General features: G+C 43.8%; 1 protein-coding gene across 1 annotated transcript in view; it reads right to left on the minus strand.

Annotated features, from left to right (window-relative positions):
* Positions 1-22,961, minus strand: part of RET (ret proto-oncogene) — a 59,906-nt gene extending 36,945 nt beyond the window's left edge. The window contains exons 1-6 of the mRNA XM_065408208.1: positions 22,796-22,961; positions 20,293-20,544; positions 18,935-19,228; positions 17,508-17,749; positions 11,677-11,878; positions 10,236-10,435 (exon numbers count right to left, since the gene is read on the minus strand). Coding sequence (XP_065264280.1) covers positions 10,236-10,435; positions 11,677-11,878; positions 17,508-17,749; positions 18,935-19,228; positions 20,293-20,544; positions 22,796-22,961 — 1,356 coding nt within the window. The remainder of the gene's footprint in view (positions 1-10,235; positions 10,436-11,676; positions 11,879-17,507; positions 17,750-18,934; positions 19,229-20,292; positions 20,545-22,795) is intronic.
* Between the last annotated feature and the right edge of the window lie 1,200 nt (positions 22,962-24,161).

Here is a 24,161-nt window from a genome sequence, read left to right on the forward strand (position 1 = left end):
TGCCAGGTGTGCCTAGCACACACAGATAAATGCTGCTTCTAGCTTTTTGTTTTTTAAATAAATCTAAGTAAATCCATTTCCTGAAGTGAAACGTCATTCTTGGATTCAGATTAATGAGAAAGCTCCAGCAGTTCTAGGAGTGTATCTTATTATAGGAAGGTTCCACTTAACTGCTTTTACATTTCTTTATTTCCATTCATGTCACTGGCTGATCACTTAGGGCCATGTGTTTCTTTTTGGCAGAAGAATGCACAGAGAGGAATAAAACATTCCAAAAGCTAGGCTGCTTATGATGTGGGCTGCCTTCTCTCCTCTATGCCATGGAACTGGCAAGTAAACAAGCAGGGGGTGGAGGTAAAAAGAGTTAAGGCTGAGATTGCTCTCAAATCCCTGGATGGACACAAGGTAGCTTTAGGTCCCTCCAGTCCCCTTCTAGAACCAAGTCTCTTAGCAATGACAGCACAGCAGATGTCATGTTGTACTGCCACTGACGTAGCTCTTCAATCCCTACCACAGTGGTTCCAGAATGCAGCAGGGGAAATTTAAAGCCGCTCCAAGCAGCATTAACCACAGTTATTATATGGACTCTAGCCTGTGTAGGAGGGGACACTGGGTGTTCCCTGTCTGTTCCTCTCCCATCAAGCCATTCTCACCTTCTCCACACAGCCTGTCAGCCACAGAGATTTCCTGTGAAGGGGATGGGAAAGGCTGCGCAGATCATTAGGGTATGGAGAAGCATCCTTCACAGCCAGATTTCCCTCAGTGCAGCCCCACAGCAGCTTTGCTCTCCTCTGTACCATAAAGAGGGGAAGCAATCGAGGGGCTCCCGAGGTACTTTGTCAAAGAAAAAGAAGCTGTTTCTATCTGCATGGTTCTTTCCTGGGTGTTACTGCCCCAGGATTACACCACTATAAAAATTAGTCTAATGGAAACATTGGTGACCTTAAACATACTGCAGTGCAACCTCACTGGACTCAGGCAGAAGAATAGACAGCACTTCTGACTTATTAAGGGGAATACTGCTACCTACTCAGAAAATACTTCAGTAATCAGCAGTAACGTGACCCAATATCAGGGCAGGATTCAGGCAAGGAGCAGGATGGTATTAAAAGAGAGGCCATCAATTAAGACACAAATATCTTGGTTTTCAGAAATGATGGGAAGGGAGAAATTAATTTAGAGGGGTACAAGACAGATAATCTTAGGAAGGTTTTGGTAATGGATTATGGTGCCCCCTTCCATTGAATTTCAGTGGTAGCGGGTACCCAACTGCCTTTGAAAATCTCAGCCTATATTTTTCATCATTGGTCTGAGTAAACGAGGACAGAGCTCTAAGTCCTTTGAAGAGCTAAATGCGGTGCACAGGTTCTGTCAGGCCACACTCCTTTTCTCCATTCATTTGGCTGCTAAAATGGACAACTGGCCGGAAGGTTAACTAATACACTCATGTTTTCCTTAGAGTGAAAGCTGTTTCAGCCTCCATATTCATTTGGCTCTGTACTTTTCCTCACCGCTCAGGCTAATTATAGTTAATTATGCATAATGCTTCAATGGCATAGAGTGCCATTCTCTAGGAACTAAGCTGCTAGCATCAAGTTGGGCTGATTTCAGACCACACTGAACCTTCAAATCCACCTCTCAGAAGTGAGAGGATAATACCTCACTGACTGAGAAAGCCATTCCCATTCTGGCTTTGATCCCCCTTCTTCCCTCCCCCCCCCCCCATTAAACCTCAAAACAGAATCTCTTTGGGAATTAGAATTCAGCAAGCACAGACAGACACAGCTTCCACAGACACAGAGCTCTTTATCTCAAAACATTTCCCTCTTACTACTGCCATCCAGTGAAACGAGACACTTACATGTCAGGAAACTAAGCTGCTGAGATTAGAAGGGGGAATTCCATTTAAAATGCAGAATGTTCAATGGTCCCAACACAATGAAAAGTCTGCGGCTTCCACACATTGCCTTTCTGTACTGATTTGTTATGCTTGGGAACAGTGATTTTTAATGGAGATAAGCCCAAGCTAGAGCCACAGAAAATAACGTTGCTGAATTTAGGAGTCGCTTGGATCAATATTCAGATACATGTGGCTCAGGTTCATCTCTAGCTATTAAGGGCCAGATTGAGAACACCTTATTCATATGACTAAGCAGTTACTCCCCTGAATAGCCCCATTGCTTTCAACTGAGCTGCTAGTGAGAGTAAATGCACACCACTGAGAGTAAGAGGTTCACAATCTGGCACTACAAAAGCCAATGTAACACTAAAAGGATTGTGCTTCTTTACAAAAAAAGCACCAAAAGGGCAACAGCATTTGCATGCAAGTTTCTCACGGATCAGAGTCTGAAAGACTAGACAGGAAAATCTCAAGCACCAAACAAAAAGGAACAATCGCCACAAATAAAGACACCCACCTTGGTTGGAATTCTTTGTAAAGAGCCCAATGACTGAAGTAAACCTCTACTTGTTAGGGATGGTAACTGCAGACCCTGCCTGATGCCCATTGACTGGGAAGCCGTCATTACTATTATCTGTGGGGCGCCTGTTCTGCCATCTCAAAAGCTGCCAATCCAGCAGCACATTCCGTGAGCATAAAATTTGTATCAAAATTAAATGTAAAGCCAGATAATCTTAGAATCATAGAACTGGAAGCGACCTTGAGAGGTCATCTAGTGCAGTCCCCTGCACTCATGGCAGGACTTAGCATTATCTAGACCATAATATATCTCGCTTTCCTCTTTTATTCTTTTCCTTGACTAACCAGAGGCTTAAAGATAAGTAAGGCATCTGATTATTAAGTTTACTTCACAATGGGGGAGGGGGGAAACAGGTTAGTATCAACACTGCTCTGTGTTACAACTACACAGGACTTCTTATGTCTCTATTTGTTACAAGGTTTTAGACTATGGAAACATTTCATCTTTCCACAACATTCATTATAATGAGCTCGTTTAGTATTAACATGCATGTTCCACAGGAATTTACCACTGATTAATGTCAATCTGTTGGAAATGTTACTAGAAGGCATTATTAATGGCGATGATGATGATTAAACCGAAATGAGGGTTAAATTAGGAAGCACATTAATTACTGACTAGCCATTATCTAGGGAAAATCCATTAACATATTGCAGTAGGCAGTAGGAGTGAGTATCTTCTCCACTTGATTTTTTTACCCTTTTCCATTGTCATTCTTTCCTACAATTCACTTTAATTAGGGTCCAAAAGGCTTTGTCCAGTGAACAACCTTAGGAACTATTTGTTTGCTCTATTTATGTTAATATAGGGCCTTTAACAGAAGCGGAGTTGCTACGTCATAATCTATAATAATGTCACGAATACTGACATGTAACAATTTTATGAACACTGTATGTGACTTTCCTGCATGAATGCATTGATCTAGCTTAATAGGGGACTCTGAAACGGTGGCTTCCCAATTAAAAACATAGGCATAATCAACAAATACAAAGGGTCTGTTTGCTAGCTTCAAACACCTTCTCTCCTGTTGTTAATCTTGCTTTGCCTCTGCTAGGAGTTGCCAGCTCAAAGGGCTATAAACAGTTTAAAAGGGGAGTGAGTTGCTAGAAGTGTCCAGCGAGCATTAGTGAGCTCTGACAGGCTGAGAAAGAGTGTGGCTCTGTGGAAGAGAGTCTATAGAGAACAGTGCTCCTAGAATGCCCATGTGGAAGATGTTTAACTGGTTAAACATCTGGTAAGCTAGAGTGGTGTGTTTAGTTGATTTAAGATCTGTTTTCTCTTAAATGCTTTTGTTCTAAATAAATAGTTCTTTGCTTTAAGGAGCTGTTTGGTCACTGGTTACTATTGTCATTGCCCTGGAGGGAAGACAACTGCAGGGTATGAGCCTAAGTCAGCCCTGCTAGGTAATCGTGATTAGTACCAGGGGACTGCAGCCCAGTGTATCGGAGAATCAGGGGATTTCACCCTGAGCCAAGTGATGGCTAGAGGCTGTGACCTGGAAGTGGGTGACCTCCACAAGACTAGGAGACATCAGAGGTGCAGTTCACCTAGTAACTGTGACAAGATCATATTTATTTTACGCATTACAATAGCTCACTACTATTTAATGTCTGACAAGGCTTTGGTTGGAGCTATGTGTATATCGGAAAACACATCCTCACATCTCTGACTTCTCAAGCCTCCCCTACCCCAAGTGCTAGGGCCATTTGCCAAGGACAAGTGTTTGGCCGGTCAGCTGGAATTTCTGTCCTATCAGAGCTAGGCAGACCAGGAGAAGCCCACCTAGGAGGGGTGGCAATGTCCACCTGATGGGTAGAATCCACCTTTTTGCTTCTGTGGAAAGAAGTGGGAATGCTGACATTATCTGCTGCAAACTTTGGGAGGGAACAGATGCTGTGAGGATGAAACCAAGCTCGGAAGCATTTTTTAAAGACACTGCTCACTTTCAGAAGTACCATGTTTCATTTTAAAGACTCAGATTTGATGATCATATCAGAATACTCTGCTTCCAAATTACCTGGTGCTAGTTTCTAAAGCCACGCAGACTGGATGTTGGCAAAGCAGTAATCACATACAATTGTGACAGTGATCCAGAGGGTCACAATGTTTTGTTATTTAGTTCATAAACTCTTCAGGGCAGGGACTATCCCTTACTATGTGTTTGTACAGCACCTAGCAAAATGAGGCTCTGTAATATACACACCAGTAAGATCTCCTTATCTCCATTTTACACATGGCGGGAAATGAGGCAAAGAAAGTGAAGTAACTTGCAGGCCAGTAGCAGAATCAATATGACAACTGTGACAGACCCAGACCAGTGAGGTACAGGAGTCTGGTAGAGGGCAAATATACTGGTCACTGGATGAGTAGTTTTCTGTTCCCTGAGTGACCAGAGAAGGGGCTGAACTACAGTAATCAGGAACCTGCTAGAACCAGTTAAGGCAGGCAGGCTAATTAGGACACCTGGAGCCAATTAAGAAGAAGCTGCTAGAATCAATTAAGGCAGGCTAATCAAGGCACCTGGGTTTTAAAAGGAGCTCACTTCAGTTTGTGGTGAGAGTGTGAGGAGCTGGGAGCAAGAGGCGCAAGGAGCTGAGAGTGAGAGGGTGTGCTGCTGGAGGACTGAGGAGCACAAGCGTTATCAGACACCAGGAGGAAGGTCCTGTGGTGAGAATAAGGAAGGTGTATGGAGGAGGCCATGGGGAAGTAGCCCAGGGAGTTGTAGCTGTCATGCAGCTGTTACAGGAGGCACTATAGACAGCTACAGTCCACAGGGCCCTGGGTTGGAACCCGGAGTAGAGGGCGGGCCCAGGTTCCCCCCAAACCTCCCAATTGACCTGGACTGTGGGTTCTTCCAGAGGGGAAGGTCTCTGGGCTGTTCCCCAACCCACATGGTGAATCTCTGCGGCAAGAAAATCTGCCAATAAGCGCAGGACCCACCAAGATAGAGGAGGAACTTTGTCACACTGGTGTCAGGAGTGGGACCTTGGGGTGCACAGCGCGGCGGAAGAAGGAGGGTGATTTAAAAAAAACAACAACAACAACAACAAAAAGGGAGAGGGTTTATTTTTTTTTCACCACAATGGATGATGTCGTGCGGGCACTGATACAAGCTACGGCGGCCCAGCAGGAGGCTACCTGTGTCCAGGCAGCCGCCCAACAGGAGGCAGTGCGGCTGCAGCAAGAGACTAATCGCCTGCTGATGTACTAGGCTGCTCAAGACCGAGCTATGTTGCGGGAACTGGTAAAGCAGGTAAAGTCCCTTACAGAGCTGAATCGTGGCCATGATGGGACGCGGCTCATACGGGCCAGCCATTGGCTGCAGAAAATGACACGGGAGGATGATGTAGAGGCATACCTTCTGGCCTTTGAGAGGACAGCCCTACGGGAGGCCTGGCCTCGAGATCAGTGGTCTGGCATCCTTGCCCCATTCCTGTGTGGGGAGGCCCAGAAGGCCTACCATGATCTGCCTGAAGAGGCTGCGGCAGACTACCCCCAGCTGAAAGCAGAGATCCTGGCCAGATCTGGGGAAACGACAGCAATGCAGGCCCAGCAGTATCACGGTTGGAGGTACCAGGAAGACAAAACCCCGCGGTCCCAATTGTATGACCTCATCCATCTCGCACGAAAGTGGTTGCAAACAGAGTCCCGGAGTCCGGAAGAGATACTAGCGGTTCTGGTCATCGACCGATAGATGAGGGGACTACCACCAGACCTTCGTGCCTGGGTAAGCCAGAACGAACCCTCCACCTATGACGAGGTTGTCGCCCTGGTAGAGAGGCAAAGGACAGCGAGGGAGCTGACCCGACCAATTAAGGAAGAGGCACCCCTGGTTAAACTAGCAGCACCAAGCCCTAAAGTTCGGGTGACTGGACCACCAGGAGGGCCCAGGTGGAAAAAGAGAGAGGCTGAAGGCCCATCAGAGGCCACAAAGAGTCGGAGCACTGAGGGAGAAGAGGATCGTGATGTTAGACTGCCCAAATCAAAAGACTGGGGAACGCCTAAGGCTCCATACAGATGTTATGCCTGCGGGGAGTGGGGACACATAGCTGCACAGTGTCCCAGTGCTGAGGAGCCTATGCAGTGTAACCTGGGGAACTGGGCAGATCCATGCTCCCTAATCCACCGTGTGGGGATCTCACTATCCCCACATATGTATACCAGACCAGTGAAACTAAATGGGGTAGGGACCACGGCACTGGTTGATTCGGGGAGTGCTATCACGCTTATCTCAGGGAAGCTCGTGAAGCATAGTCAGCTGCTACAGGCTAAACGTATGGGGATAATATATGTCCATGGGACAGTTAGTTACTACCCCACCATCCCAGTAAAAATCGAGATCCAAGGGAACACTACTGAGGTAGCAGCAGGTGTAGTCCCTAAACTCCCATACCCTGTGCTCATAGGGAGGGACTTCCCAGGGTTTGGAAACTTACTCCCAGTAGGGGGATTGGAGAAAGATGGGGACCCTAAAATTGGTGAGGCATCCACAGCAGACTGTCAACCCCCAATCTTCTCTGAAATATCCCCAGATTTGTTCTCCACTCCCAGACAGGGTAGAAAGACAAAAAGGGAAAGAAGGGCAGCTAAGGCCTTGGGAACCCGAATACTGACCCAAAGCCAGAGGGTCGCTCTTGTAGGTAGGCGGACCCGCGCAGCTGAAAAGGAGGCCACGCAAGAGGGAGAAGCACCTGAGTCTGACCCCCACCCTAATGCTTCTGAACCAGTAGAGGCAACAGAGACTGGGCCCCTAGATCTTGGGCAGATTAGCCCCGGGAGAGGAAATTTTGGACGGGACCAGGCAGAAGACCCAAGGTATGACAACATTAGGAAGGAGGTGACTGAAATAGATGGGGTCCCCGTGGAAGAGAAAACCCAGGGACCAGGACCCTACTTCATAATGAAGAAGGATCTCTTATACCGGGTTGCACCAGTACAGGGGCAGAAGGTACAGCAGATCCTAGTACCTCAAAAACACCAGAACGCTGTATTAAGTCTTGCTCATAGTCATCTTTTTGGGGGGCATTTGGGGGTAGAGAAGACCCTGGCACGAGTCCTATGACAGTTCTTCTGGCCCGGAGTACATGAAGAAGTGTGGAGGTACTGTGCCTCCTGCCCGGAGTGTCAGCTGCACAGTCCCCGTCCCCACTTGAGGGCACCTTTAGTACCCCTTCCCATCATAGAGGTCCCCTACGAGCAAATAGCCATGGACCTAGTGGGACCCCTGGAGAAGACGGCTCGGGGCCACCAATATATACTTGTTGTTTTGGACTATGCTGCTCGCTACCCAGAAGCCGTCCCCCTGTGGAACACAGCCTCTAAAACTATAACCAAAGAGCTGGTGGGGATCTTTGCCCAAATGGGGCTACCGAAGGAGATATTAACTGACCAAGGAACCCCATTTATGTTGAAGCTAATGAAGGACCTCTGTACGCTGCTCCATATACATACCCTGAGAACTTCAGTCTACCATCCGCAGACTGATGGGTTGGTAAAAAGGTTTAACCGAACCCTCAAGGCTATGATAAGGAAGGTGGTAAATCGGGACGGGAAGGATTGGGACACCCTACTACCCTACCTTATGTTCGCTATCCGGGAGGTACCTCAGGCCTCAACTGGGTTTTCCCCCTTCGAGTTATTATACGGGCGTCACCCCCGTGGCATACTAGATATCGCCAAAGAGATCTGGGAAGAGGAACCCAATGAGGGGAGAAATATAATAGAGCAGGTAATGCAGATGCGAGACCGGATAGCCCGGGTTACCCCTATTGTACGGGAACATTTGGAGAAGGCACAGGAGGCCCAGCGAACCCATTACAATCGCCAGGCAAAAGTGCGACAGTTCCAACCAGGCGATCGGGTTATGGTGTTGGTACCCACGGCAGAAAGCAAGCTTCTGGCCCAATGGCAGGGGCCCTATGAGGTGGTTGAACCTGTGGGGGAAGTAACCTACAAGGTGCGGCAGCCAGGACGCAGAAAACAAGAACAGATTTATCACGTTAACCTTCTGAAACCCTGGCATGCACAAGAGGCATGCACAACAGTCCAAAAAGACCTAACCCAGGAAAACAAGCCTTCCAAACAGGTGAGTGTGTCTCCCGATTTAACACCAGACCAGAAGAATGAGGTGTCTGAGATGATCTTCCGGAACCAAGATGTGTTCTCGACAAAACCGGGTCGAACAACTGAGACATATCACCACATCGTCACGAACCCTGCGGCCAGAGTAACAATGAAGCCCTATCGGGTGCCAGCGGCAAAAAGGGAGGAAATAAAAGCAGAAGTAAAAAAAATGCTGGAGTTGGGAATCATCGAAGAATCCCAGTCAGTGGTCCAGCCCAATCGTGCTGGTGCCCAAACCTGATGGCACCACAAGATTTTGCAACGACTTCCGGCGACTAAACGAAGTATCCCTGTTCGACACGTACCCCATACCTCGCATAGATGAGCTAGTGGACCGTCTGGGTAATGCCCGGTACTTGACTACCCTAGACTTGACAAAGGGGTACTGGCAGATTCCCCTTGCAGAAGACGCAAAGGAAAAGACTGCGTTCTCTACACCAGAGGGTCTTTTTCAATATACTGTCCTCCCTTTTGGACTACATGGTGCCCCAGCTACCTTCCAGCGCCTCATGGACAAGCTATTACGCCCGCATAACAGTTATGCTGCTGCCTACTTGGACAATGTGGTCATTCAAACCCCAGACTGGGAAACCCACCTGGAGAAGGTGGAGGCAGTCCTCGATACCTTCAGGCGAGCTGGCCTTACAGCAAACCCTGCCAAGTGTGCTGTAGGGTTTACAGAGGCCAAATATCTTGGCTACATTGTGGGAAAAGGTTTGGTAAAACCCCAAGTGAACAAGTTAGAGGCCATCCAAAATTGGCCCTGACCAAGTCGCAAGAAACAAGTCCGGGCGTTCCTAGGTGTGGTGGGGTATTACCGACGATTTATCCCCCACTTTGCCACAAGGGCAAGCCCCCTGACAGACCTAGTGAAAGCCCGTGGACCTGATCTGGTGAGATGGTCTGACGCAGCAGAGGAAGCATTCACAGACCTACGGACTGCCCTCTGCAATAACCCCGTACTGATAGCCCCTGATTTCACCAAGGAGTTTATCCTGCAGACGGATGCATCGGAAGTAGGGTTGGGGGCCGTTCTATCACAGATGGTCGGGGAGGAGGAACACCCAATTCTATACCTCAGTCGGAAACTCCTTCCAAGGGAACAAAAATATGCAGTGGTGGAGAGAGAATGCCTTGCTGTAAAATGGGCCATGGAAACATTGCGCTACTACCTGCTCGGGCACAGTTTTGTCCTCGTGACCGACCATGCCCCTCTTCAATGGATGCAGCGGAACAAGGAGAAGAACACAAGGGTGACCAGATGGTTCTTATCCCTCCCAATTGACCTGGACTGTGGATTCTTCCAGAGGGGAAGGTCTCTGGGCTGTTCCCCAACCCACATGGTGAATCTCTGCGGCAAGAAAATCCGCCAATAAGCGCAGGACCCACCAAGATAGAGGAGGAACTTTGTCACTCAACCTAGGTTTCCTGAATCCCAGTCCAGGGTTCTAACTTCTAGGTAACATTGCCTCAGGGTCGGAACAGATTTGCAATGTCATCTGGTATTTGTGGACATTTCTGAAATCCTGGAGGTTATTTATTTTATGTACACATTTCCCTCCAAGCTGTCTCACTTTTACAAGGTTTATCTTCAACAATGCCAAAATCAAAAGCAATTAAGACAGTCCTTACATGTGCAAAACGTTCAGCGTTTCTGTTCACCGTGAACTGGTAAGTCACATTAGGGAACTGAATGCTGACGGGAAGAATGGAGACATTGAAATGGAGCATCACAGATCTTTCAGGGCCATGAAACTCTGTGTCATTCACCAAAACATCCAACTGGAAGGAACGGTTCTCTGTGACTGAAATATTTTTATTCAGCATCAGTTCTGCAAAAGAGAAGATTGACTTTTCACATATGTCTATGCATTTTTAGGCAGCACAAAATCCTAAACTATAAATATCAAATCTATTCTTCAAGCACGGGCTCATGGCATGCTACTAGGTAAAGGGAGAGGTTGAATTAAAACTAAAAATATAGATATTCTCCCATTCCATACAACAAAAAGTGCCTAAAGATATGTCACAACTAGAGCTGGTTGGGAATGTTTTGACTAAATGGTGCTTCGTAGGAAAATGTGGATTCATCAAAATCACAATTTTTCACAGGAACGTTTCACGTGTCTTCTGGTCAATACGAGAGATGCGCATCGCAGAATAGCCTGGTGGCAGGGGCGGCTCTAGCTTTTTTGCCACCCCAAGCATGGCAGGCAGGCTGCCTTCGGCGGCGTGCCTGCGGGAGGTCCCCAGTCCCGTGGATTCGGCGTACCTGCCTGGAGCCGCCGCTGCCTGGTGGTTAGGGCTGTCACCTTGAACGTGGCGATATGTCTATTCAGCGCAAAAAAAAAAAAAAAAAAAGACCAGCAGCAGTGACTCTCAGAGCCCACGTCAATGGGCTTGAGCTGAAGAGCTAAAAATAACAGCGTAGACTTTCAGGCTGTGGCTGGAGCCTGGGCTCTGAGACCCTCCAACCTTGCTGGGTTGCCCGAACATCTACACTGCTATTTTCAGCCCAGCAATGTGAGCTTGAGTCAGCTGACCCACTCTGTTGTGGGTTTGGGCTTTTTTTTTTGGCTGGGTAGATGTATACTGGGGGACCCAAATGAGTGCCCTCCCCATCTGGCTATTCGCTATTTTGGAGCGAGTGGATGGGCCTCTCTCTGTTTTTTCATGAATTTTTTTCAAAATGTCTCAGTTTCTCCCCAATATGAAACTGGAAAATCTTAAAAATCTCAAAAATTTGTGTGGTAGAGGAAAACTGTTTGCCATCCAGCTGTAGTCATGAGCTTAGAATTACTTTCTTAAATGCAATACAATCAGAACCTCTCTTGGCTAGTCAACACATAATGCAACTGTCATATTCCTATACATTCACTGTGTTATATATAGGAGGAAAGAATGTAGTATCACAGTCCCCTCTTTCAATCCCAAATATCTGTTCTGACACTGGGATTTTCTGTCTCATTTTCCATCTGCCTGGTATTTTTCAGATACATAGAAAAGTCAAATACAATATTGGTCAATTATAAGCAAAGCAATTTCACTCTTTGTTAGAAGGAAGAGACCTTACTGTATTCATGCAGCGTTCCCCTCACTTGGCTGCCATTGGGGCTGAAATAGATCTCGTGGAAGACGTGATCCACCCGAAATGTTTCGCTAATCCATGGATCAGTTGTACTGATGGTGCCTGTGTACTTCTTTCTGCTGCTTTCAATGGGGAAAATAGGTGTGGTGTCTGCATCACACACAGTCAGTGTGGCTAGGACAGTTCCCTAGAAAAAAATCATAGACAATATGGAGAAAAATCAATGATTGCCACACTATTTTTTTTTTCCAGATTTGTTTTCTGGTTTACTGTCTGAATAAGTGATACAATCTGGAGACCAAAGTCCTGTCCATATAAAGCTCCCTGACATTCTGTACAAATCCACTTCCATTCAAAGTCTTTGTAGGTCTTTAACAGAAAAGGCAAAGATTGATGGTACTACTGCTTACCGCCTATTTGGAGATAGATGAGCACTGTAACAGCATTTCATAAGTCAGTGAGTTGCAAAATTACTGTAGCAATAGTCAGTTTTGAGACCTATGTAAGGACTGCATATCTGATTCAAGCAATCCCCAACTAGTGGTCTTAATGACCCCAGAGACTTTGTAGCTAGGATGATCTTTGGGGGAATTTTGCAACTAGGGTATTTCACTGAATAAACATGAGAATGACAAGCCAAGTAAAAAATATGGAACTGCCAATATCTGCTCAGGTCAGCAAGGTGAGGAGGAGCAGAGGGGGTCCTCAGGGAACCAGCTATTGATCCTCATTCTCTGGTTGGCTCTGCACCAGCCCCAACCTCAGAGTTTAGGATGACTTGACTTCTCAGCTGTGTGAATGGCAAGAAGGTCTGGAACACACAAGAGAATGTGTTCCGTATAGCGCACAGTCTCCACTCCCTGGGACCAGTTCACTCTCTGTTATGTGTTGTGGGATTTTTTTAAATTGTTAACCCCCAATTTACAGAGAATGGCCGGGATAGCAGAGAGATTTTTCTCCCTTAGCCCCTGGGAGAAACTAATTAAGTGGCTGTACTCAAATGTAATACTGGATATGTTTGAAGGCAGAAGTAACAGGATCATACCTTGCTTTCAATCATCAAAATAAAAAATAATCCTCAATGTTCTTGTTCAGGGCCGGCTCCAGGGTTTTGGCCGCCCCAAGCAGCCAAAAAAAAAAAAAAAAAAAAAAAAAAGCTGCAATCGCAATCGCGATCTGCGGCGGCAATTCAGCGAGAGGTCCTTCGCTCCTAGCGGGAGTGAGGGACCGTCCGCCGAATTGCCGCCGAACAGCTGGACGTGCCGCCCCTCTCCCGAGCGGCCGCCCCAAGCACCTGCTTGCCAGGCTGGTGCCTGGAGCCGGCCCTGTTCTTGTTGCAGGTGAGCAACAAATCCCCATTTAAAAGTCAGGGAAGAAGAAATAGAGGCTGCATGACATAACTAAGGCTCCACAGAGAGTTAGTATGTTCTAGGCTCCCGTCTTGTGCTCATTCCACTAGATTGCTCTTTATTGACTCTACATTGGATTTCTGATTACCTTGCAGTAGGCCTCAAACTCATTTTGTACAGTTATTATTCCATTGGCCATTGAGATTCCCATACAAATCCTTTCTCCTTTAAGTTTGAATATACTAATTATCAGAGGTATTTTGGAAGTTTTCCAACACAAGATTTTTCTGCTGGAAAATGCTGAATTAATTAAATCAAAATGTTTCATGAGAATACATCGATTTTGTCAAGGTTTGTTTCAACTATATTATACGTCATATTAAAGTCAAAACAAACCTTTTCTGATTAAACTGGTCTACAATTTTTGAGAAGTAGTCTGCTTCAGAGATAAAATGTGCTATTTATTATGTATTTTGATGTGCTAAATTCAAATAGGACAATTAAAACAACTGATTGGCTACTGTTTCTAAGATATTTAAGTTTTTACATTTTAGGTCTATGTATATTGTGTCGATAGAGTTTTAATCATAAAATTGTAAACCTAGGTCTTTTCATATGTTTATGGTTGCTTTACATGATAATATTTCACCTGTCCTGTTTATGTAACACTTTAAAAATCAGCAAAAGGGTTATATAAATAAAATTTATTATGAAACAAAAGGCAAAAAACTATTATGTACATAGTTTAGTCCTATTCAGTGTCTACTCGGCACTTCTTGGCTTGTCTCTTGTATTCATTAAATGGAGCATCTCTTGTCACTGTCCAGCAATAGTCTGCAAGCATTGATGGGCTCCATTTGCCCCGATAGCGTTTCTCCATTGTTGCAATGTCCTGGTGAAATCGCTCGCCGTGCTCATCGCTCACTGCTCCGCAGTTCGGTGGAAAAAAATCTAGATGAGAGTGCAAAAAATGTATCTTTAGTGACATGTTGCAACCAAGGCTTTTGTATGCCTTGAGGAGGTTTTCCACCAACAACCTGTAGTTGTCTGCCTTGTTGTTTCCGAGAAAATTTATTGCCACTAACTGGAAGGCTTTCCATGCCGTCTTTTCCTTGCCACGCAGTGCATGGTCAAATGCATCATCTCGAAGAAGTTCACGAATCTGAAGACCAACAAAGACACCTTCCTTTATCTTAGCTTCACTTAACCTTGGAACTTTTCCACGGAGGTACTTGAAAGCTGCTTGTGTTTTGTCAATGGCCTTGACAAAGTTCTTCATCAGACCCAGCTTGATGTGTAAGGGTGGTAACAAAATCTTCCTTGATTCAACAAGTGGTGGATGCTGAACACTTTTCCTCCCAGGCTCCAATGACTGTCGGAGTGGCCAATCTTTCTTGATGTAGTGGGAATCTCTTGCACGACTATCCCATTTGCAGAGAAAACAGCAGTACTTTGTGTATCCAGTCTGCAGACCAAGCAAGAGAGCAACAACCTTCAAATCGCCACAAAGCTGCCACTGATGTTGGTCATAGTTTATGCACCTCAAAAGTTGTTTCATGTTGTCATAGGTTTCCTTCATATGGACTGCATGACCAACTGGAATTGATGGCAAAACATTGCCATTATGCAGCAAAACAGCTTTAAGACTCGTCTTTGATGAATCAATGAACAGTCTCCACTCATCTGGATCGTGAACCATGTTGAGGGCTGCCATCACACCATCGATGTTGTTGCAAGCTACAAGATCAACTTCCATGAAGAAGAATGGGACAAGATCCTTTTGACGGTCACGGAACATGGAAACCCTAATATCACCTGCCAGGAGATTCCACTGCTGTAGTCTGGAGCCCAACAGCTCTGCCTTACTCTTGGGTAGTTCCAAATCCCTGACAAGGTCATTCAGTTCACCTTGTGTTATGAGGTGTGGTTCAGAGGAGGAGGATGGGAGAAAATGTGGGTCCTGTGACATTGATGGTTCAGGACCAGAAGTTTCATCCTCTTCCTCTTCCTTGTCTGACTCAAGTGAGAATGATTCTGGTGCATCAGGAACCGGCAGTCCTTCTCCGTGGGGTACTGGGCATATAGCTGATGGAATGTTTGGATGATGCACAGTCCACTTTTTCTTCTTTGACACACCTTTCCCAACTGGAGGCACCATGCAGAAGTAACAATTGCTGGTATGATCTGTTGGCTCTCTCCAAATCATTGGCACTGCAAAAGGCATAGATTTCCTTTTCCTGTTCCACCACTGGCGAAGATTTGTTGCACAAGTGTTGCAGCATATGTGTGGGGCCCACCTCTTGTCCTGATCTCCAATTTTGCAGCCAAAAGAAAGGTGATAGGCTTTCTTAACCATAGTGGTTATACTGCGCTTTTGTGATGCAAAAGTCACTTCACCACAAACATAGCAGAAGTTATCTGCACCGTTCACACAAGTACGAGGCATCTCTGCTCACTTTGGCTAAACAGAAATGTGTCCCTTTGCAAAATCAAACACTGACAAATAAGAGAGCACCACACTGTATGATTTCTAGAGCTGATATAGGGCAATTTGTTCAGCAGAGTGATGTAAGCTTCGTTATGATTGCATCATCCATGACTTCTGGGAATAACATGATGCAATTCATATCATGTATGACGCAATACCAGCTTCAGATTGCATAATTCATTGTTTTGCCTAAAAAGCAAGTACTGTCCAAACCCAGTCATAGATTTATTCATAGATCCAGTCAAAGATGTATTTTAGTCATTTCTGGTTTAAATTGAGATCCCTTCCCTTTATAACTCACTTATCCTCCGCCATTCCCAAGTCAAGGGTCGTATATACTGACCCAATAGCATATCTTGAAAACTAGAGCCAATCAACAATTTTAAGCATCATTTTTGTTCTCAGTGACCCAGAATTAGTAAAGTTTGACTACATTTATTTCAGAAGCATTTTGGCTGTAGAGCAGTGTTATTTCATTGCATGAAAAATACTGAGATTTCTACTTTTCATCCTGATTTGAGAAGAAACAAAATTTGAGAGTCTCAGAATTTTCCATGGGATGGGAAGTCCATTTTTCAAGCAGCTCTACTAGTTATGCCCATCGGTGTGTGGCACTGATATGTCAAGCCTGTAGGTGGCAGCAAACATCCAAAATTGTATGCTCTCTTTCCAGAACAGATATGCAAAATCCAGTTTACTTCCAAGGGAAACAAATATAGCTATTAAAGAAATATTATTAGACAGAAATCCCTGGAGGGAAGTGACTGAGTACTTGCTGGAATTTTATACATAGCTTATGCTGAATGCACATCGGAATGGCTCAAGCATAACGACTATTAAAGCTTTTGTGAGTGTTTCTTCTCCCAGAGAAAGCCCCAGCTGAATGCTATTTTACTAGTTTTATACATACGTATCTTGGTTTTCACCTATGAAGCCATACGAGAAATGGGCTGTGCCTACTTTCAAGCTGGATTCTATCACCTGCACCCTCTCTGTACTCCATGCCACCCCTCCTGCTACAGTGATTAAAGGGTTGTCAATGAGCAACCTTCAACTACAGAACAAGATCCTACCCTTGGCCCTAAATACTCTGGCATTGTTGACCTTCAGTGAACACTGCAAGAACCATCATTTTGCCTAGATATCTGAGTAAGGGTGAGGTCTAATAGGGACAACTGTTTATGTAGGATGGGAGTGTTGGTGGGGAAAGTTGGTTAGCGTTTGAGATGGAGTTTTCCAGGAAGTTGCTGCTGGTTTTGTTCTGTTTGTATTTGTTTCTTTAAATAACACCAAAGATGCACAAGGCAGCAGACAGGTGCCTGTTTAAATCCCATTATGAATTTAAAAAACCAAAAGAAATATTAATTGATATTCACAAATATACATTATATGAGGAGCTGGTAGCAACCCCCATATTTAGATGATCTAAGACCTTCCATAAGAAAAGATTCCTGAAACCTTTTATTTGAGAAGCTCTCACCTCTCCTTTGTTTGTAGCAGGCCTTTGACATGGTGCCTCCTTGTGTGCATGCATTATGGTACAATCTTTAATTACACATGCTATTGTTTTCCACAGAACCCAGGCCTCAGTCAGGGTACTTGCACAAAGAAGAATCATGGTAAGAATCATGGTTGCATATACAGATATAAATCTTGCATTTCTTAACTTCTCAGTGATTGACTTTCCCACCTAAATTATATTTTAACATAGCTTTTTGTATGTAATATATAGACAGATACACACACCCAGTGAAATCTGTCAAATGACCACTCAGATAATTAGCCACTCAAGGGAGGTGGTCATCACATTCTTCATATTATTATTCTTATTATTCAGTCAGAGCTCTCTGGACTGTATAGTAAATTAGTGCATATGATGCTGAGAGCTAACATACAAGGCCTGATGTTTCCATGTAGGCATGCCTAACCCACAGTGTTTCCACTGAATATCTCAGAGTCCAAGCAGAAGAGAACTCTACCTCTTTTCTGTTGAACTCCACAACAGCATCCGTCATGCTAGTGCCATTGGGAAGGAAGGGGGCAGAGTCATCTTCATCTAACACATTGACCAGGAAAGGCACCTCGACCTGCATCTCCTTGGAGCCCTCTCTCACTGTACACTTGGCGATCAGCTCATACCTCTCTCTTTCTTCCCGATCCAAACGCTGCACAACACTTACGCCTGTGGTGTTCTCATTGTAGCGAAAAGGCAGCCCTTCAACTGAAACAACACATACAGAGCATAAACTGGGATAATCCTTTCCTATTACTGGTGTTTGATTGTTCTCCTCTTTGACATACTGGTGATATCCCAATGAATCCATTTGGGTTGCATCAATGTAACAGAAGGAAGAATTTTACTCTGTATTATGAAAATCAGTCTAAGAAGAGATATGAAGGAAGGTGGAGGAGCTATATCAGGGGCACATGAGGAAGTCTAAAGGACTTGTAACAAGAACGAGGAGTAGTTGTGGTACCTTAGAGACTAACAAATTTATTTGAGCATAAGCTTCCGTGGGCTAAAACCCACTTAATCCTATGCATGCAGGGGAAGATACAGTAGGAAAATATACACACACACACACACACACACACACACACACACACACACACACACACACACACGAAAAAATAGGTGTTGCCATACCAACTGTAATGCCCCTCTGCCATGTACATTGGCCAAACCGGACAGTCTCTTCGCAAAAGAATAGATGGACACAAATCAGACGTCAAGAATTATAACATTCAAAAACCAGTCGGAGAACACTTCAACCTCGCTGGTCACTCAATTACAGATCTCAAAGTCGCAATACTCCAACAAAAAAACCTTCAAAAACAGACTACAACGAGAAATTGCAGAATTTGAATTAATTTGCAAACTAGACATCATTAAATTAGGCTTGAATAAAGACTTGGAGTGGATGGGTCATTACACAAAGTAAAACTGTTTTCCCATGCTATTTTTTCCCCCTACTGTTACTCACACCTTGTCAACGGTTGGAAATGGGCCATCCTGATTATCACTACAAAAGTTTTTTTTCTTCTGCTGATAATAGCTCACCTAATAGCTCACCTTAATTAATTACGCTCGTTACAGTTGGTATGGCAACACCCATTTTTTCATGTTCTCTGTGTATATATATTTTCCTACTGTATCTTCCACTGCATGCATCTGATGAAGTGGGTTTTAGCCCATGAAAGCTTATGCTCAAATAAATTTGTTAGTCTCTAAGGTGCCACAAGTATTCCTCATTCTTTTTGCTGATACAGACTAACACGGCTACCACTCTGAAACCCAGAAAGGCTTGTGTGGAAGCAGAGTAGAATAACCACCAGAGGAGAGTTCTGCTCTATTAAAAATCTCATTAATATGACTGGCGACTGAATGGTTTACCTCCAGTTTTACCTGCTAGTAATTTGTAGGAAATGCTGACATTCTGGCACAGGTGATGTATTGGGGGTAACTGAAGTTGATGAAATGTGCCAGGTGGTTTATTCTCTTTGATGTGAAAGGAGAGATCCATTTCTGAGAAACAAAGCTCCCTTGACATCAGAGCATTGCAAGTTGGTACAGTGGCGTTGATGATGGAGAGATGCACCAGGGCAGAAGTGGGGGTCTCACATTCCTTCCCTTGGAAGGGCTGGGGTGAAAGGTAGACATGAAATGTCACCTTTGGTAATGACATCCAATTTTTTCCAACTGCAAGAACAGAAACAAAGAAACAGTTGACAAAGAAACAAGCAAACATTCCTCTTAATAATTTCCTTCCATCAGCCATTATTCTACAGTGAACCAAGTAGTTCAGTGACAATACCTGATGTTTAGCACCTCTAAAATAAGGCTCTACATGTTTGAAGTTGGACCAAGCCACCCAAAATTACAGGCTAATGTGGACAATACGGCTCTTACAAGTTCTCCTATTTCTTCAGACTACCCCACAGTGGAACCCTACCAATCTTTGAAACTGATCCAGAAGTAAAGGCCTTTTCAGCAGTGCTATGACATTAATTTCTTACACCACTTTCTCCTCCCTCATCTAATGCTACCTAATTTCCTCAGGGATCAAAACCACCAAGATATAGGTTCTGTCTATTAAAAGCAGGAGGAGAATGGAAACAATTTGTTTCTATGGTTCAATGGTACATGGTTCTTACAAAAAAAAAAACCTCACTTAAATCCCAAGTAATATAAATAAGCATCACTTAACCCCTTCATCAGAGGATCATTTACTACCCCATACAAAAAGTGCTCCAGATATCTGGGTCTTTGTAATTAAAGGTTTTGCTTATATTAGAAAAGTTGCACCAATTTAACTAAAGTCAATCTATCTGAACTGATGCAGAAATAAAATTTTAACCAACACATAAATGGGTATAACATGTTGGTAAATTACTAAATAAGGATAAACTTGCAAGGATTAAAAATGGTTTAAGTGTGTCTTCTTTTGGGGTCCAGTCTAGGTTCATTATGTTGATTTAGTTAAACTGGTGAAACTTCCCCGATGAAACTCCACCATTTGACAACTAATCCAATTTCTTCTTGGCCTTAGTGTTCATTTTGCCACATGGCTTTAATACTATTGTGTCTATCTGAGGGTTCTTTTCGATCCCAAAATTCATTTAATGTAAGTAAACAGTTCTTCCAGTCTGATCCCTAAGTATTGGTTTGCTATTCATATGCTGCTGGATAAATCCCATTAGATGTAAGTGCTTAGCTTCAACTCTGGACATTATCGCAACTGTAGCTACTCCTCTCAGACTTACACAGGATATCGAAGTCTCCTCTATCCAGACTCTTATTGAGGTAGAGAATCCCGGTTTTTTCTTTTATTTGAAACCAATGATTTTCATAGGGTCCAACGCGATAGATAAAGAGCTGCTGGCAGAGCTGAAAGTGGGCCACCTCCCCATGTGAATCCCTCAAGGCACGGATGTGCAGTAGCGGCGTACCCGCTGGCTGATCAATGTAGACAGTCTCTGAATAATCTTTCCTAGGGAAGTAGAGACCAAAGGAAGCTGCAAAGGAACACAAACAGGAGAATTGTTAAAGCTGAATGAACTCTGGGTAGACATTGTCGTAAGAGGTGCATTTCTAAAGAACTGGAAGCTCCATTTAGTAAGTGCACAGGAAGATATAACAGCAGACCCAGATCCTGAGCTGGTGTAAATTGGTATAGCTCTACTGAGTTCAATGGCGCTACCTCAATGTATATCAGTTGAGGATTTGACCCATAATTTATGTACAAGCAACGGGAATTCCCCCTGGAAGCCAAATTGCTTAGTTGTAAACAAGACCATAGCCACAGCAGAGAGCCTAATGGAGCATTTCTTGTCAAACTTCAGATAAACTCACATCAGCAATTCCCAGCTGCTTTTCCATTCTCACACAAATTGTTTTCTTCTCTGAATAATATCATTTATGGTGAAATCTTATTGAGGAAATAAATACAGTTAGATGAAAAAACATTAGGAGGTATTGCCCTAAGCTGAATCTCAGTCTTTCAAGTCACACAGTCCAAACACTCAATTTCTATTCAGATGAAAAATGTGTAAGTACATCAGTGGCTTTCAAACTTTGCCCTAGTGTGGACTTCTTTTTAAGTAGCGATTTTTCTTGTGGACACCTCTCCTCCCATACAAACCAACCAACCCACCCGACCCCTTTTCTAAATTAAATGGTACTCCACTCCATTAAATAAATCCATAGATTATCAGGCCAGAAGAGACCAGTCTGACTTTCCTGCATAACACAGGTCATGAGACTTCCCTGAATTAACTCCTGTTTGAGCTGGAGCATATCTTTTTAGAAAACACCCAATCTTGTTTTTAAGATGTTCAGAAATGGGAAAAAATTTACCCCAGCCTTTCATAAAATTCTTCCAATGATTAATTACCCTCACTTTTGAAAATGTGCACCTTATTTCTAAGCTGAATTTATCTAGCTTCAACTTTCAGCCACTGGATCTTGTTTTATCTTTGGTCAGTAGATTGAAGAGCCCTCTATTATCAATGTTCTGTTCCCCATGGAGGTGCTTAAGTAAATTTACAACTCATACAAAGATTTTAGGTGTCAGAGATATAAAAACTCAGGATTGATAACACCAATTAAGGCTAAAGGAATTTACTCTCTCTCTAATGCAATGGGTCCGACTGACCCATTGTGCCTCTGTGCTGTTTATTTCCTCTCCCTGGTTGTAGACATTTACATTAATTAGGATGCATTCACCCTGTATGAATTCATTTGAGAGTGTAGTGATTGTCTGGTTTCACCCCACATAGTTGCTATTAGGGCATTTAGTGCACTGGATGCATACAATAGATGTTGTGATAGGCATGTGTAGGACCCCTGGATCTTGAAAGATGTGTTGTGGTGTGTGTGTGGGGGGGGTTGATCATTGTAGCAGTGGAAATATGTCTGCAGTTTTTGCATGTTGTTCTGGCAGGGTCTGGTACAGCTTTGATTTGGCCTGTCCTGGTCTGTGGGGAGCTTGCTTCTGATGATGAGCTTGGGGGGCTGTTTGCAGTCCAGAAGAGGGGGCTCAGGAAAGATTTATTTCAGGATGGAGTTCTCATCGTGTATGGCTTGTAGTTGTTTGATACTCTGGGTTCCCTGTAGGGGCAGGTGACAACTAGGGGTGTGCGGTTAAAGGGGGGGTTATTTCTGTATTGAAGCAGGTTCTCTTGAGGTATTTGGGTGGGCCATTCCATGATGTGATCTATTTTTGTGGTGGAGTGTCCTTGTTTGGTGAAGGCAGTTTTGAGTGTGTCAAGGTGTATATCCTGGACTTTCTCCTCGCAGCATAGTCTGTGGTATCTTAGTGACTGACAATCACTATGCTCTCAAATGAGCTCACACAGGAAAACGATAAAAGACAAAACACCACATCACCTATGGGTGAACACTTTTCACAAAGCGATCACCCTATATCTGACCTATGAGTCCTCATAGGAAACCTACACAACACTTTCAAAAGTTGAGTCTGGAAGCTTAAATTCATAACTTTGCTGGACACTAAAAATCATGGACTGAACAGACACACTAGATTTATGGCTTATTACAACAATCTGTAACCCACTTACAATACTTGCCCCCTAGCTGCTCCCCTCCCCTTCTTTTCCTCCCTGTGACTGGAGAGATATTAATGGGCCTCTTGACTTGGAATGCTAAACAATCTGTTCCATCTTATATTTAGCTGTGACATTCTGAGTTAGTTTCCCAGACTCGAAGAAGAGCTCAGCGTAAGCTCAAAAAGCTTGTCTCTCTCACCAACAGAAGTTGTTCCAATAAAAGATATTACCTCATCCATTTTATTGGTGCAAAGCCCTTTTTGCCCAAAACTGGACCCACTTTTACTGGACATTTTCCCATGATGCCCCAGCAGAAATGGGAAGTAGGCTGCCAAAGCATCTTCAGAATAGCAATAGGCTAACATTTCCTCAGCTGCACATTACTGAAGGATCCATTTTAAAGAAGGAAAAGGAAGATGGCAAACCCACTGTGAATTAAAGGCCTATGATGTCACTTGGAAAAACTACACAAGCCACAGTACTCTCTCTCATGATTACATCATCAGCATCGCTGCATGGAATTACATCCTCATGTTTTACAATTGACCGTTATTTAGCTACATGTAATTTGCATTAAATAAATTAATAAAGCAGGCAAAAACTTACCAAAATAATGTTGAATTAAGAAGGCAGCCAGCTGTAATCTTTTAAAAAGAGCATACAATAGATTTTTGGTGGGGGATGGGGAAGCTAAAAACCAGTGACTCCTGACCCCCCATTACCCAACTTATTTTCTTTTTTTTCTCCAAAACAATTTGCATTTGATATTCAGCACTGAGATTTTTGTCAGCAACATGCACTGTTTAATAAGGGCATCTTTAAAAGACATACTTTTGGCCCATTCCGTCTACTGTTGCTTCTAACTGAAGGCCATACAAACATTATCTCCACATGTCATTGCAACTCAATATTTTCAGGGATACAAGAGTTAAATATGTATAACATAGCTAAGGAGAGACATACTTGTATCGGAAAGATGCAAAGAGGAGTGAAAAAAATTATTTAAGGTGGTACAAGAAGTAACAAAATAGAGGTAAATTAAGGAAGATAAGACTATACAAACCAAAAAGAAGGCAAGGTCCCTGCCTATGGTCTAAATTTAACTTGAATATTGGGGGAAACGCCTCTTAGTGAGATCCAAATAAATTATCCAGTAGTAGGCGGGAGGACTAAATGAACTAATAGAACTTTTCCATCGCTAATTCCTATGATTCAATTCAAAACACAGGTTTGCTTTATGTACCTTTTAATACTGTACTGAATTGATTGTTGATTAAAAATTAAAACATTAAAATACACCACTGTGCATTTTCAATAGAGACATTATTCCTACTCAGTTAGGCCAGTAAAGTATGTAATGAACAACTGAGCCAAATCTCATTCACCTTACAAGGAGTGGTCCTATCACAAGGAGAAAGCAAATCAGGCTTGTCAAAAAATGTTAGCAATTACGATTTCTGTGTTTCAGCAAGAGAATTTTACTTAATTGGAACCCTGAGGTCTAGAACACTGAAGTGCTTTTCAGAACGCCTCCATTCCATTTAAGTAATTGAGATCCTTGCAAA

Source organism: Emys orbicularis, chromosome 7, assembly GCF_028017835.1.
Source record: "Emys orbicularis isolate rEmyOrb1 chromosome 7, rEmyOrb1.hap1, whole genome shotgun sequence".
Taxonomy (NCBI): domain Eukaryota; kingdom Metazoa; phylum Chordata; order Testudines; family Emydidae; genus Emys; species Emys orbicularis.